This window comes from Anas platyrhynchos, chromosome 13 (assembly GCF_047663525.1).
Source record: "Anas platyrhynchos isolate ZD024472 breed Pekin duck chromosome 13, IASCAAS_PekinDuck_T2T, whole genome shotgun sequence".
Classification (NCBI taxonomy): domain Eukaryota; kingdom Metazoa; phylum Chordata; class Aves; order Anseriformes; family Anatidae; genus Anas; species Anas platyrhynchos.
The window spans coordinates 1,746,848-1,762,564 of record NC_092599.1 but is presented as its reverse complement, the minus strand read 5'-3'; the positions used below and the strand labels follow the sequence as shown (position 1 = coordinate 1,762,564).

The 15,717-nt window shown below is 45.9% G+C and overlaps 1 protein-coding gene across 1 annotated transcript; it reads left to right on the top strand.

The window, feature by feature from the left end:
- Nucleotides 1–503: 503 nt before the first annotated feature.
- On the top strand, nucleotides 504–15,125 carry EDEM1 (ER degradation enhancing alpha-mannosidase like protein 1). The gene is made up of 12 exons (XM_038185706.2): nucleotides 504–988; nucleotides 2,101–2,173; nucleotides 5,103–5,206; nucleotides 6,057–6,228; nucleotides 7,389–7,572; nucleotides 8,104–8,278; nucleotides 8,535–8,655; nucleotides 9,067–9,237; nucleotides 9,835–9,908; nucleotides 10,466–10,562; nucleotides 11,339–11,524; nucleotides 11,946–15,125. Exons 1-12 carry the CDS (start codon nucleotides 588–590, stop codon nucleotides 12,033–12,035), a joined length of 1,848 nt encoding a protein of 615 aa, XP_038041634.2. The 5' UTR covers nucleotides 504–587; the 3' UTR covers nucleotides 12,036–15,125.
- The last annotated feature ends 592 nt before the right edge of the window (nucleotides 15,126–15,717 follow it).

The following is a 15,717-nucleotide window of genomic DNA, read 5'->3' as shown; positions in this document are numbered from 1 at the left end:
CTCTGGTGAGCTCTGGTGACCCCAACAGCGCTGTCAGGGGTTTTGGGGAGGGCTCAGCAGGGAGGAGCCTTTTGGGGCTGGATGAGGAAATTTCACAATTTAAAGGCTGCCCTAACGTGGTGGGCGGGGCTGTAACGAGGCTTATTTCTTAACTAGACTCGGCTTTAAGCCGTGTTTCACAGCCTTCAGGCCACAACCCACGAGTTTTCAGCGAAAAACCCGAGACTTTTCAGCCAGGGGCGGTGCCAGGGCCGTGCCCGCCTCAGGACGGCCCCGCGCGAGGCGCTGCGGGGCTGGGCCGGGCCCCACCGCCCCTTCCGGGCCGTGCCACGCCAGCCCCCCCGCCCCGCCCCGCCCCTTCACCCCCTCCACCCCTCCCCTTGTGACTGACACCACAACGCACCTATCCGCGACCTCCTTTCCCCCCTCCCCTCTCGCCCCAACCAATGAGCGCCGCGCGGGGCGGGCCTCCCCGCGCCCTTTCCCTTCCTACCTTAAAGGCGCCGCCGCTCGGGCGTGTGTGCGTGGTGGTGGGGGGGGGCAGCGCGGGCCGGGCTGTGAAGGATGCTCGGGGCGCGGGGGGCACCATGCAATGGCGCTCGCTGCTGCTGGGGCTGCTGCTGCTGAGGCTGGGCCTTCAGGCGCTGCTGGCGCTGCTCCCCGCGCTGGCCCCGGGGCTCTGCCTGCGCCGCCGCCCGCCCTTCCCCTTCCCCTTCCCGCCGCGCGCCCCCGCGCCCGGCCGCGCGCTCTGGGTGCCGGCGGCGCTGCCCGGCGGTGGGGAGGGGGCGGCCGGGGCGGGAGGGGGGGGGGAGGACGAGTATGAGGCGCGTTATGGCCGCGCCTTCCCCCCGCAGCTCCGCGCCCGCCTGCGCGACGCCGCCCGCCGCATGTTCGCCTTCGGGTACGACAGCTACATGAGGCACGCCTTCCCCAGCGACGAGCTCGACCCCCTGCACTGCTGCGGACGGGGGCCCGACCGCGACGACCCGTGAGGAGAGGGGAGAGGGGGGGGAGAGGGAGTGTGGGGGGGAACCCAAAACCCGAGCCCAACCCTAAACCCAACCCCTCAGACGTCATAATCCCAAAGCCTGACCCCTCAAATCCCAAGTTCCTCGGTCCCAAACCCCAAATCCCAAAGGCCTGGCCCCAAATCCCAAAGCCCGACCCCCAAAAGCCCAAGTTCCTCGGTCCCGAACCCCAAATCCCGAAGCCCGACCCCCCAAATCCCAAACTTCCCGGTCCCAGGGCCCTGGCTCCAAATCTCAATCTCCAAATGCCAAAGTCCCAGCCCCAAATCCCAGCCCCTTGGCCCTAAATCCCAAATCCTGAACTGCAAATCTTAGAGCCGTGGCCCCATATCCTGAATCCCAATCCCCCAGAGCCCAAGCCGAGCCCTTCAGACCTCATAATCCCAAAGCCCGACCCCCCAAATCCCAAATTCCTCGGTCCTGAACCCTAAATCCCAAAGCCCTGGCCCCAAATCCCCAAGCCCGACCCCCCAGATCCCAAATTCCCCAGTCCCAAGTCCCAGGGCCCTGGCTCCAAATCTCAATCTCCAGATGCCAAAGTCCCAGCCCCAAATCCCAGCTCCCTGGCCCTAAATCCCAAATCCTGAGCTGCAAGTCTTAGAGCCATGGCCCCATATCCTGAATCCCAATCCCCCAAATCCCAACCCCTGGCCCAAAATCCCAACCCCTCAAACCCTAAAGTCCCCACCTCCAAATCCCAGGGCCCTGGTCCTAAACCCCGAATCCCAGAGCCCTGGCCCCAGATCCCAAACCCCCAAAGCTGCAGTCTTAAATCCTGAATCCCAGAGCCCCAGCCCCAAATCCCAGCTCTCTGGCCTCAAATCCAAAATCCCAACCCCTCCCCTAAATCCCAGCCTACTGGCCCCAAATCCCAAACCTCAAATCCTGGAGCCCTGGCTCTAAATCCCAGCCCCAAATCCAAAATCCCAGAGCTCTGGCCCCAAATTCCAAAGCCCTGTCACAAAATCCTCAAATTGCCAAAGTCTCAGCCCCAAAAATTGCATCCCCTGGCCCCAAATCCCACCCCGCTGACCCTGCCGAGCCCTGACGCAGAGCTGTGTTTATTTTCCAGCACAAACCTGAACATCAACGATGTGCTGGGCAACTACTCGCTGACGCTGATAGACGCGCTGGACACCCTAGCGGTGAGTGGCCGGGGTGCTCCGGGTCCCCTTCCCACTTTGTTTTTTGGGTATAATTCACCCAGTCCCAAGCAGAAATCAATCGATAAAAGGGTTGTGGTGTCATGGGGAGGAGAGGTATTGGGCACCCTGTCACCTGCAGGGAGACGCTAAAAGGGTTCTGTGAAATCCTCCCTGCCCTTTGGGTATCTACCGAGCCTTAAAATCATGAACAGCCAACCTCCAAAGTCAGTCCTTAAGGAAGGCTTTAACTGGCCCGACTTCAACAACCCTGCACGATACGGCCTCAGAATCACTGCCCAGCCTCTGAAATTCAATGAGAAGCTGAGGAAGGAAGTTCAGGAGGTCAGCGTGAGAGGCTGAGAGGAACAGACTGATTTTACAAATTAGTTTAAAGGTACATTAACGTAGCTAGGATGTAATGCCACAGAGTAATTATTTGGCTAATTAAAATTTAAAGGCCATGTCTTAACAGGATATGGCCGTGGATGTCTGGGAGGATGCAGTCAGTGGCACGAGGGGGTTGAGAGACCTGAGAAATGCCAGGTGCTCTGAAAGCACCGGGATCGTTTGTTCTCTGATCATTAACTGGAAACCAGGCGAGGCAAGGGGAGGCTGTCACGTTTGTTGGTTTAATTTGGACGCAGGTGTGGGAAACCTAGAACCAAAACTTGGCACGGGGCTTCTTTTGGAAGGCTTGTGAAACTCCGGCCTCAGCTGCAGGACACTCGAGTTGAGGTAGAAGCACGGCTGCGAACTAAACCTCTTTGAGGGGTGTTTTAGAACAGACTCTGAAAGAAAAAGGTAAAGGGGAAAACGGGCATCGGTTTCCTTGATGTCTTCTGGAAGATGGGTCACGCAAAGTTCACCAGCCCTGTTACAGAGCAATTCTGATGTCCTTTGCTCTGAGGTTGAACTTAGACCGCAGCAGAACAACACCAGAAAAAAAACACACACAAACCAAAACAAATACAAAAGAAAGCGAAACAACTGCACCCAAACCACAGCAGGAAGCACCCGATGCCTCTCACCTCGTCCAAAAAGCACCAAAAGCAAGCTAGTGGAGCCAAAGAAGAGGGGAGAATGTAAAGAAACTTGCTGAGAAATTGAAGGAAGGCAGCAACGGGAAGTGTTAAATGGGAGGGAGCTGGTCTGTGGGATGTCCCAAGGGCCTGCCATGGGACAGGCACTGTTTAGCCTTTGTGTTTTTAATGTAAAAATGCTGATGTTTCACACTAAGTTGCTGACAGAAATACTTAACGTGAAGAGAAGGTGAAATGTCTGTGTGAGGAGTAAGGAAAACCTGTCAGGAGGTTCAGCAGCAGGAACTGGAAGCGCCTGGTGTGTGGTAGGTGCGAGGCTCAGCCCGTCCCTCCTGGGGTCCCTCCAGCTCGGGATGCTCTACGATCAAGAGAGATTTGAGAGAGCTCCAGAAGAGATGGAGGCAATTTCAGTGCTTTTCCCCAGCGCTCAGATGAGATCTGTGGAATACTCCTGTTGTGCTGGCCTTCAGGAAGGGTGGATTTGAACTGCCGTTTGTGTGGGTACTGAGATGGCGTGAGGAGAGTTTGTCTTACTCAGAAACGCTGCGGGAGCTCTGCTTGTGCTGCTGGGCTGGGAGGGCCTGATGGACGTGTAAATCCGCATGGAGTGTGGTGAAAGGAAACGGGGGAAAGGCAGTAAAGCTGCCAAAGTAACCTGTCACGTGCATTTCTGCTGAAATTTGACGATAAAGCGATAAGCAGCTGCATTTTAAGTTAGCAGTACCAGTAGTGTGGCGTTGTGGAGAAGCTTCCCCTCCTTGAACTCCTTTCGCCGAGGGACCGGGGCCCGTCCACGCACAGGATCCCTAAAGCACTGCTCTCGTCTGGAGGTGGTGGTGTGTGCGAGACGTCGGGTTATAAAATACATCCAGCTGCTGAAATGGGAGCTCCGCTCTGAGCGGGGCAGCAAGGAGCAGAACTGAAAGCAGGAAGTGAGGAAAATGTTGGTTTTAACTGAAGCAGCAGCTGGGGCTGTGAGTTGTGCTGGTTAAACTGCGCCTTCCTGTCCCCCTCCACCAGGGGCTGCGTCCTTTCTCTGCCTCTGGGGACATTGTATGACTTCTTCAATCTAAAACTTCTGGTTCCTGGAGTCTCTTCTGCTTCAGAAGCTTCTGTGGGGAGAAAGCTTTTTTGTTCTCCATCCCCTCAGGTCAAGCGTGTGAAGGTTTCCCACTAGGTCTGGGTGTTGGAAAGAGCAGGCTGGCTGGCACCGGTGCTCTGGTGGTTAGAGAGCCGTACACCCAGCCTTATCGTGCACTTATGCAAGGAATCTGTGCTCTCCTTCCGCATTCCTGCTTCCTCGAGGCTGGAGCTGAGTTTGCCTTGGTCTCTGGATCTGGTGGGGACTGGTTGTTGAGGTTTTTGTACACCCGGACAAACCTGGCACGCTTTGTCCTGGGCACAGCGTGCAGCGAGTGTTGTTGAGTCAAAAGCCTAAGACATTGGGTGCCCTGGTTGAGTAAATATCAAATCAGACTTTGTTGTTCTTCAGGTCGTGTTACCTTTAAGCTAAACTTAACTCTTAAGCTGATGGGTGTATAGCAAAGCAGGTGAATGTTCGGTACGCTGATCTTAAGAGATTTTAGGCTCATGGGCTAAGAGATCACCCACAATGGTGACGTTGGGTGAATGAGAGTGCATAGACTTGTGAAAAGGACAAAAATATATCGGGATTTCCCTGTTTTAACATTATATATTTGTATTTAAATACAGTTTTTCATGTCAGTGGTATGGTTAGCTTCCTGAAAAGTTTGTTACCAGGAGCTTGAAGTACATGTTCAGGATCCAGTGCGTATGACTGTTGATCTAAAATGTGGACTGGCCATTCTATTGTTTCCCCTCTTCTGAAGCAGTAATTAGATTTTATATATTTTTTTCTTGTATAAAAGGTAATGGGAAATTCCTCGGAATTCCAGAAAGCCGTGAAGTTGGTGATTGATACGGTCTCATTTGACAAAGACTCAACTGTCCAGGTGTTCGAGGCAACCATCAGGTATGTCGCCCGCAGTTTCTGTCATTCAAACAGTGACAAGGTTAAAGGCTCGCTGTGCTACGTGGGAGATCCAAAGTAAAATCATCAGTAAGGATATCTCTGGTGGGCTTTATGCCATAAATGTTCCTTGACTAAGGTTTTTTAAATCCTGTTATTGAAGTATTGCATCTTGTTTGCATCTTTTCATGTTTAAAATGATTTTAGTGAGTCATGCTATTTGATGGGGTGGTGCAGTGGCAGTCTCAGCTCTCTTTGGGTTGCAGACTGCTACTTTTTTGTTGTTGCTCTTGCAGCAGAGACGCAGATCTGTGCACAACAAACAACCCTGCTGACAGTTTTTCCTTGTCTTGGTTGTTTGCCACGGACCTTCTGATTGCTTTCACTTTTGTTCTAGATGAAAAACAGGCCTGTTGGTCTTAGAGATGAGTTGAAGATATTGTCTGCTATTAAATGGTTTTGTTATTTGAATGACTGCCTTAAACTGTAAACTTGCTAGGATTTCTTTTTATGGGAAAATTTGTTACATAAACTTAATGTCATTTGTAGCAGTAAAATGACTGCGAAAAAGGTAGGAGAATGTAGTCTTTGCTCATAAATAGGCTCGGTATGTTAAAAGCAGCTACTAAGTTAGGTAAAGTTTGCAGAACAGGATCTTGAGGTTTCTGTGGGTAACGAAAAACGACTTCTGGATGTTTTCACTAATGGTGGGGAAAAAAGGAGATCTTTTTCTGTAGTGCCTATAAGATGCATGAAGCAATAATTCTGTTAAACGTGGTAGTGGTAAGGGGTTAGCTGAAGAACTAGGTTCAGGTTCGAGTTAAAACCTGGAGATCTTTTCCTTTTCCAACAGGGTTCTGGGAAGCCTGCTTTCTGCCCACATAATAATTACAGATACCAAACAGCCCTTTGGTGATATGACCATTAAGGATTACGATAACGAACTGTTGCACATGGCTCACGACCTGGCAGTGAGACTCCTTCCAGCCTTTGAGAACACCAAAACTGGAATTCCGTATCCTCGGGTAAGTGAGCACGTCAGCACGGTGCAGAAAGAATCTAAACGCAGCAACTCTCCTGCCCTACAGCTCAAACTCTGCGTCCACATTTCTGTGTGCACCTGGGGTACTGAGCCTGTTACATTGCAATGGAGTGTGGGGGGGAACTGCACAAAGTTGTGGTGAAACGGGCGACGTGTAAGTTGCTCTTGGTGTGTAGTAACCCTTTTCTTTAGGCTGTTTCCTCACCCTGTCTGTATTGTTCCCTGTGGGCCAGCAGTTGTTTGCTTCCATGCTGTATGGCTAGGACGTGCCCTGCCCTGTGCTTTTTCCACATCCGTATTGTATGGTAACAAACAATGCTGCCAGTAAGAGGGTTAACCAGAAAAACTGCAAAGGGAAATAGTTTAAGCACGTACCTTTGCTGGTGACTTGGTATTAATATCATTGTGGTGACAAAATAAAACCTGTCTGAAATAATTGCCACGTTGGGCTTGGTATTTGTCACTGTCTTGAATGCTGCTCAGTAAGCACTCCGGAACACCGCAGTATTCTTGAATGCTGCATCCCTGGTTTTAAACGTGCGATGGATAAGGAGAAGGGCATAAATTCTAGTGGAAGAACTCTCAACCACAAAACTAATTAGCTCTTCCCTGACTGCTTTGAGTTTCTGGGGATGACGGCACTGCTGTACTTCCAGACATGTCGGGCTGTAGACACGTGAGCTTTCATTTCTGCTCAGAGTGCAGTAAAGCAGCTGAGGGTGGCGCAACTTCCCTTGGGTGTTTTGTGCCTTGGGGAAGTCGAGGAGCATTTGCTGGTGAAGCTTTTGATTTCAGGAGCACTAAACTATAGGGGAAACAGTTACTGTGTCACCGTGAAAGAACCTGAATGGTTAAGTAGAAAAGATGAAAAAGCAGATTTGAATTTGGAAGAGTTATCGAAAGGGATATAAAAAAAATAGTAACAAAGTTAGTTCTCACCTTGAGAGTGATCTTATAAATTCAGAAGATGAATTTCAGGATTTTTTAGCAAAGTTTTTTGACCAAGCAGAAATATTCTGGTTTTCAATGCATTGCAAAAACTAATGGAAGAAAAGCTTTCTAATAAATATAAGACTGTGGATCAGAGCACAGCTGTATGAGGAGCAGCCTGCCTCCTTGCTGTTAGCACTCTCTGCTTTACAGGTCAATCTCAAGAGGGGAGTACCTCCAGACAGCAATAATGAAACCTGCACTGCAGGAGCTGGTTCCTTGTTGGTGGAGTTTGGTATTCTGAGCAGGCTGCTGGGTGATTCCACGTTCGAATGGGTGGCCAGGAGAGCTGTCAAAGCGCTCTGGAGTCTCAGGAGCAATAACACTGGACTGCTAGGTAATCTCCTCTGGGGTGGTGCTGTATTCACTGGCTCTATGCTTTAAGCTACCTCAGACTCCTGTAGCAAAACGCCCTGACTCTACAGGTTTCTTTGGTGTATCAGAAACGTTGTTGATCTGCTTTCTCTGCAGCTGTTGAGTCGTACTCTCCTCATGTACTTGTGCTTTCTGTTGAACAAATGGCACTTCGTAATTTCGTAAGAAAAACGGATTACCTGAATGACTCCTCAGGGCACAGCTTTCCAAGACAAATTTTTCATTAAACTGGGAAATGAACCTGAAGTGCTTGTATCTGTATTCCCATTAATATGATTTAGATTGGCAGATGACTAAAAGTACTTAAAATGACTGCAGGTGTATTCTAGTTCCATGGATGAATGCACTGTTACACTTAAATTGATAAGTGGGAACGAAAAAAGATTTTTAAGACTTTGAAAATTTAATAGTTTTAAGTTCTATCTCTTGGATATTTTCTTTTTCTCTCTGATGTACTCAGCTACTTCAGACTAAACCTTTTGTCTGTTCTAAGGGAATGTTGTGAATATTCAAACTGGCCATTGGGTTGGAAAGCAAAGCGGCTTGGGAGCAGGATCAGATTCATTCTACGAATATCTTCTGAAGTCCTACATCCTCTTTGGAGAACAGGAAGACTTGGAGATGTTCAATGATGCTTATCGGAACATTCAGAACCACTTAAGAAGAGGGTAAGTTATTTCACATGAGTATTGATTCCTTAAACATACAAATACTCCAGCAAGTTACAATAGGTTGTGTAGTGTTTTGGTCACCTTCTGGAAAATTTGTTCTCTTTTGTTCTTTAAAAAAGAAAAAAATTATTTCTGTGTTGGTCATTGCAGAAAGGAATTCTAACATTCCCTTCACTAGGCAGCGCTGTAAAACAGAACAAGCGCTGTGTTCTAAACCAGTGAATGTTTACACATGCTTATTGTCATTTGGCAGTCGAGAAGCCTGCAACGAAGGTGAAGGTGACCCGCCTTTGTATGTTAATGTAAACATGTTCACCGGGCAGCTGATGAACACTTGGATTGACTCTTTGCAAGCCTTTTTTCCAGGACTACAGGTAAAGTAAACTTTCGTTTTGTTAAAAACTGAATGACGCAGTGGAGGGATTCTCAGAGAGGCTCGTTCTAATCCTAGCCTGCACGTGAACAAGCATCTCTCTAAGCATCTCTTCTGAGATGAGTGCTAACTTGCAGGCTTACACCTGGCTGTTCTGGTAAGAGAGGCTTGGGGCAGCTTGGCATCTGCATCAGCGTAACAGTGCTTCAGTTCAGCATAATTATGCTGGGTATCTCGGTGTGCTCTGTATGAAATTTGAGATGCTTCTAACTTACCTCGTTTAACCTCAGCATTTGTATACCGTGTTGTGTGGGGAGTGTTTTGCTATGTGGTGTGTTCCTAATACAGAGTAGAAAGTAACTTGCTGGCCTGCAGTATTAAGCATACATGTTTATGGTGTTGTTATACCTAGGTATTGATAGGAGATGTGGAAGATGCTATTTGTCTCCATGCTTTTTATTATGCCATATGGAAACGATACGGAGCTCTCCCAGAGAGATACAACTGGCAACTGCAAGCTCCAGATGTTCCCTTTTATCCGCTGAGGCCGGAGTTAGTGGAATCCACATATCTTCTTTATCAGGTACTTGACTCTTCTGAGCTTACAACTCATGTCTTGGCAAAAAGATTTTTGATGAGAAAGTCACGTTTTACACCCCTACTTCCTGCCATGTCCTTGGGTCACTAGCAAACTGTTAAAACTTAGTGCCTTTGTGTCTGGATGCTCTTATATAGAGGTCTCCGTATAAGCAGTTGACTGCTATGTAATGTAGTTGCTATGTTGCTTGCTTTGAAAATAGCCCTTTTTATAGGACAGGCAGAAGTGAGACTAAACAACCTGTTGAAAAATGGCTGGCAGATTTTTACACAGTAGAGACTTAATAGAAATCACTGAAGTAAGTGTAATAGCTTTCTTTGCTATATTGTCCAGGTACAGTCTCTGACTGGCAGCAGATGCAGTAAACTAAAATAAATTTCTGGCTGCAAGGAAGCTATCAGAGCTTGAATTTATTACAACTTTTACTAGGTTCTTGCTCAGAGTAATCTAAGTCATGTTGCTGTAAAGGTAAGTTTACTGTGACACATGAGAATCTGATACTACTGCGCCTGTGCTCTAAGTGTTATTTTTACAAATTTTCCAGATTGCTGGCTCTACCTGTTGTCTTTTTCCCTTATCCAGGCCACAAAGAACCCATTTTACCTTCACGTGGGAATGGATATTTTACACAGCTTGGAAAACTACACAAAAGCAAAGTCAGTCTCTAGTGTTCTTTACTTTCTCTCACTGCTATATACGTATATTTTTATATAAATGCTCTATACAAACCAATCTGCCAACTGTAGGTAAATCAGGAAACCCGGTCTGTAGGTAAACCAGAAAGCCACAAGTGATTTATTTATTGAACAATTATTTCCCTAATTTGAAAATGAAATTTACTGTCCAGGGACAAATTTATGCCTTCAGAATTTTATAACGACATTTTTAAAAGGGTTTGTTCATGATCTGGGTCTCTTGTGTGCTCACTATGGCGAAATTACCTGTGCATGCAGTGTGACTCGAGAGCATCTTGCTTCTTTGAAAGAGTTTTTCAATACGTCTGTACAATGACGCTGTGGTTGGGCTATTCCAATGATTACAGTCTCATCAGGATACCAGAAATCAATAATTGATGCTTCCATGTAAAAGAGAATTTTCTTTTTAACCTCACCCCTACTGAACAGGAATGGTCTGAAGTTGAGGAAAATTTAGGGAGTTCTTCAAGATCAGAATTTGCGGGAACTAAGCCCAAACTTAACCTTCTATCTTTCAGGTGTGGCTATGCTACATTACACCATGTTGTAGAGAAGACAAAAGAAGATCGAATGGAGAGCTTTTTTCTCAGTGAAACTTGTAAATATTTGTACCTGGTATGTAAACGTTCTTCATTTCTCTTGCAAGTATTGTACACAAAGATGGCACAAGGAAGCAGGTGCTGTTAGAAACTGTGCTAGGCTCTGGGGAGCAGAGGTGTTTAGGTGTCAGAGTATTGGCAGCTTGTGCTCTTCTTTCTTTGTCCCTACCCTAATCTTGGAGGTTTGGGCAGCTGCCTGAGCTGCTGATCCTGAAATGGAAGAGCTGGCAGCTCTTTCAGGGGAAAGCTTGAAAGGAGAGGGAGTGAGACTGGAGGGGAGGTACGGCTCAGCTCTAAGTTAAATTGCTGTAGCCATTTTGCCTGAATAGCAGCAGCCTCCAATTACTCCCCATCAAGCTTTGGCAGTCACAGGAGAAAGCATTTGAGCCAACACTGCTTAAGCTACTCTTCTCAATTTCCTTTAGTAGAGAGAAGAAAAAAGGGGGGGTGGGAGGAGAGGGGAAAAAAAAAACAACCTGTGACTGAATAGCAGCAATAGATGCCAGCCTAGAAATGCCTGCACAGTGCAGCATCCAAAGAGAAGGTTGCTTTAAGTTGACTGAGAAGTTTTTTTTCTTTTGATCTCCTCTTTTTTAACTGCTAAAATAAATCACTTGCATTAAAGCTGTTTATTTCCATTTGCTTTAATAGTAGTTCACCATTTAGCACTGAAAGGTGTGCTTTTTGTGTGAGCCTTCAAGTGCATCTGTGTGCTTTTTAACTTCTTGATGAGGGGAACTTGAAAAATGTTGCACACTTAATCCAGATTTGCCTCTCATGTCTCTTGTTCAGTTGTTTGATGAAGACAATCCAGTGCATAAGTCTGGAAACAAATACATGTTTACTACTGAGGGACATATCGTGTCTGTGGATGAACGTTTCCGGAACTCACTGTGGCAAGACATCTTCTCTGGAGAAGACGACCGCGCAGAAAAAGTTAAACCTAATGAGTTAAAGGCAGTGAACTTCAGTTCTAACGTAAGGAATACACAGACCATGTGTGCTTGTGCTGCTGAGAGGGAATGTATGTGGGCTTAGGCTAGGCAGTGGAAAAAGACAAGTGGAAAAGTCCTGTAGAAAAAGAGCGTTATTTTAAAAATAATAATTCACAGTTGTCATAGTGAGGGGAGTCGCAGTTGAATAACAAGCTGCAGTAGTTTGGCTTGTGTTTGGAATAGTACAGCCCTCACTAAGGAAACGCTGTTTGTTGATGTTGTTTGTGCTTTAAGTTTGCAAAGGGTGAGGGAGAGTAAGGACCAGAAGTGCTGTTGGTTACAATTTTCTGGACTGGGAAGAAGTCTGTGGTCACTGGTACTGAAATACCTGCTGTGTTAAATAGCATTTGGGATCGACTGTTTGCAGATTAGAGTTCTTAAAAATATTCTTGTTTTTTTAACAGTGTAACAGAGTTCCTGATGAGAGGAGGTACTTATTGCCACTGAAGAGCAACTACATGAGGCAGATCGATCGAATGGTGGGCTTGATCTGAATGGTTCTTCAGAGCAACTTTTATGTCTGGAGGAGAATGGGATTTGGCTCTAGACATTCCTCTTCAGCACACATCTGCATATGCTGAGTCACTTGGGTATCCCCAACGCTTGTTAGTTTTTGATTATGGACCTGAAGGGAGATTTTGTTCTCTTACGAGTTCAGTCTTCTGAACTATGGTAACTCCATGTGCCACCTGAATAGAGGTTTCTTAGAGGTTTCTTGTTTTAAGACTTCCTATGAAAAATGTTGCAAATGAAGGTTGAATATACTTTAAAAAAAAGAAAAAAAAGAGAGAAAATTGGCACGTGCCACTTGGCTACCTCTTTGTAGCTGCATTACAGATTTCCCTTTGGAAAAGGGTCAGGTATTTAATTTGAAATGATCTCGGGATTGGGGAAGGAATGGGAAAGTGCAATTTCTTACACCAAGGTTAATTATTCAGTTATTCTGACTAGCAATACACAATCTTAAGTACTTCTCAGGTAGCAACCCACTGGTAGTGGGTTTTTGCTGAAACAAAAATGCTCTGTTTAGGTTAGGATCCTGAAAAGATAACTCTTGATCATACAGGAAGCTATCAGTATAGTCATGAGTTCTCTCATGTACACAAGTGTATAGAACTGCACAGTCAAAAGGGCCTGTAGCTACAGAAACCAGTAATAAAACAATTTAGGTGCCTTTTTTTGTAAGGGAGAGGGGGAGTGAATTACAAAGCCACTCAGCTGTTGAAGCAGCTAACTTGATATAGCTTAGCTGAGCAGAAGTTCCAAGAGTTACGTTGTCTGCCCATGTATCTAGTGCCTCTTCAGGACAGATGCTGCTAAGAAAAGAACTGTTATACAAGTATATGAAGAACAAACTGTTTCGTATTCCTTACAGCATTAATATGTTAGTGCCTTGCATTTTCTTCACTTGTAGGAAAAGCTGAGCTTACTTGGGAAGAGGGATGAAGTATTTTGGAATAGCTAGTTAAAATATGTGGTGGGTCCCAAAGTAACATATGAAGTAACTTGAGTGAGACAACTTTTTTTTTTAATGATGCAAGAATATCAACAGCTGTGCCCCTCCCAAAGAATACTTACCGGCTGGTTTATTCTCTTTGTCAGTGTAATTAGTACAGAGGCTGTCTCTGCATCATCCTAGGGAAGGACTTGGTAAGATGTCTGAGCTTGCAGTGCACATTTCTTTCTGTTACAGCACAGTTTGGTCCATGCCATCATAACAGGATCATGCCTGCAGAAGCTATTGATGCTGACAGCAGTGCTATAATGTAACTGCATACTGTGCCTTTTGGTTCCAGTAAGGAAAGATGAAAAACTGCTGTTGCCTCTTCCCAGCATCATAAGGTACAGCTCAGATATGTTTGAGGAATAACTATATATGAACTTCCAGGAAAAAAGGCAGCACTGTCGTGAGGGATGAAAAACTGAGGGCAAACAACTTAACTCTGTTTTTTCAGCGGCTGCCTGTTGCTTACATGCTCTTTACTTCTGACTGCAGTTGAAGTAGTTAAACGTTGTTGTTGGGTTCATTATTTTTAAATTAGGGCTTAAATATAAGGGCAAACTTGATCTGCTGTATTTTCACCTTCTATGATGATACTGGTTTTCATAAACATTGGTTTTCAGAAGCCATATGTTGCAACTCGGAACATTTCTAATGGATATGAAGTTAGTGCTTAAGAGGTTATTGCTTGAATCTTTAGCATACAGATGCATCTCAGGGACTTCATTATAGAATCTTATATTTCTTGATAGTATAATCTTATATTCAGGCAAAAAAAAAAAATTATCCTGTCTTCCTAGTCTTAATGTATGTGTTTTAACAGGGGTTTTGAAAGGTAGGGGAGGGGAATATGTTCAGATTTCCCAAAATGTTGCAATAGAATCAATTGCCTTGCTATTTGAGGCAGCTGGCAATTTGAACTCTTTTAGAATTACCTTTGCAAATCTTTTCCTAGAATGTCTTAGTTGCCTGTAAACATTGACTGGGCATGCTGGCACACTTCAGTCTGTAAACACCTACAGGAGTGTGGGAGGACACAGCAAGGGAGCGGCTCTGCCTGCTGCAGGAGGGAGAAAGCAGAAGTGTCTGGGGTTTCTGAAACGCTGCTGCTGGGTCAGATCTTCTAATTCTAGCTCTGAAATTAGAAGTGCTTGGTAATGTGGAAGCAAAACCCAGCAGTCTGGTATAGGCCACGTAAAGTGTCAGTGTGCAGGTGCCAACACAAACATTGCCCTTGGTGTGTTTGTGGATGCTTCTGGTAATGATTTTTCCCGGACTTGCAGTTTAGCTCTCTGAATGTGGATTTATGCATCTTGCAATTGCCTCTGTGTTTTGTGCCTTCTAAAAACAAAAACCTGAGCCCTGGTAAGGGTTCCAGCTGAGTGTTATGCACAGAAATCTGTTTCAGAGTTTTCCTCAGAGAATTACACGACTGTAATGAAGTTGCACAAGTGTTCTTCCACCTTGCTTCTTCACTTCTTGTGTATTGCCAGAAACAGAGTTGAAGGTAGCTGTACAGTGGGAACAGTACAGGTGAGTATTGCTGCCTTTCAGCCCTTAGTGGCTCGGACCATTAGTTACAGTGCCAAATAGTTTATGGTCAACTTCTCATTAGAAACTGTGCTGAAATTCATGTTGCCAAGGTGATCCAGCAGTTATCATCCCATAGGAACGGGCTCAGTCTGCTAGGAGACTGGTACTGGCTACGTGCTGAAAGGCTTTGTGTTCCTTAAGAAGCCAACTTCTTTGTTTTAAAAATACAGATAGGTTTTTATTCTGCAATGACAGGGCACATGCTATGCACTAAAATGGAAATTTTTGTCTAAATCAATGGTATCAAAATGAAATTGATAACACTGCTGGAATAACTTACTGAAACAGACTTTTGTATTTCTCAGTATAATGTGCAATATAATTTTTTTCCTAATTAAAAATGCAATGTATGCTTAATTGTTGTTTTTCAACAGTATTTAATTGAGGGTGGGAAACTTGTAAGAGGACCAAATGTGCTTTCATGAAATGTCCGAAATTTTCAAAACTGAGCTTAAATTTTAAAGTTTTGCATTAAAAATTGTGTATTTGAGCACTTTTACTTGTGTTTTTCTTCTGGTGTAGTTTTTGTAAGGTCATTGTGAATCTTACAGGTGATCTCCCAAAGGCAGGGGAAGAACGAGTTTGGGTGCCTGTACCTCATCCCTGCCAGTCACCGGACAGGAAGGCTTCGGGAGGCGAGGGTGAGCTGGGAGTGGCAGTGAGTAAGGGCAGGCACCCCTGGCATCTGTGCTGGAGCACGTCTGTGGCTCTTACTAACATTTTCCTGGGCTTCGCCTATCTGGGGAGCTTCAGACCTCTGACTTCAACAAAGCAACCCAAGGCCTGAATCAGTTCTCCAGCTCTGTTGTGGGTGTGTAGGGCAGCCCTGTGTGAAGAATGCAGATCTCCACCTGTGTGCCACACAGAGTAGGCTGGGAATTCACTTTTTTTTTTTTTTTTTTTTTTTAATGAGCTATCCCCAGCCATGAGCAGCTGTCACCGCCAACAGCATTCCTGTCTCTTACAGCAAATATTGTGTTACTGCCCTTAGAGATCGAGCGTACCGCTGGGTATTTTGGGGGAGGAAGGAAAAGGCTGCTTAACCCAGAACCTGACAATTCTTTTCCTCCACGGATAACTTG

Bases quoted from the DNA above. Each gene is read 5' to 3' on its own strand.
- EDEM1 (XM_038185706.2), top strand. From the start codon at position 588: ATGCAATGGCGCTCGCTGCTGCTGGGGCTGCTGCTGCTGAGGCTGGGC. The intron at 5,207-6,056 runs GTATGTCGCCCG...CTTTTCCAACAG, and splicing joins GTGTTCGAGGCAACCATCAG to GGTTCTGGGAAGCCTGCTTT. The intron at 6,229-7,388 runs GTAAGTGAGCAC...TCTGCTTTACAG, and splicing joins CTGGAATTCCGTATCCTCGG to GTCAATCTCAAGAGGGGAGT.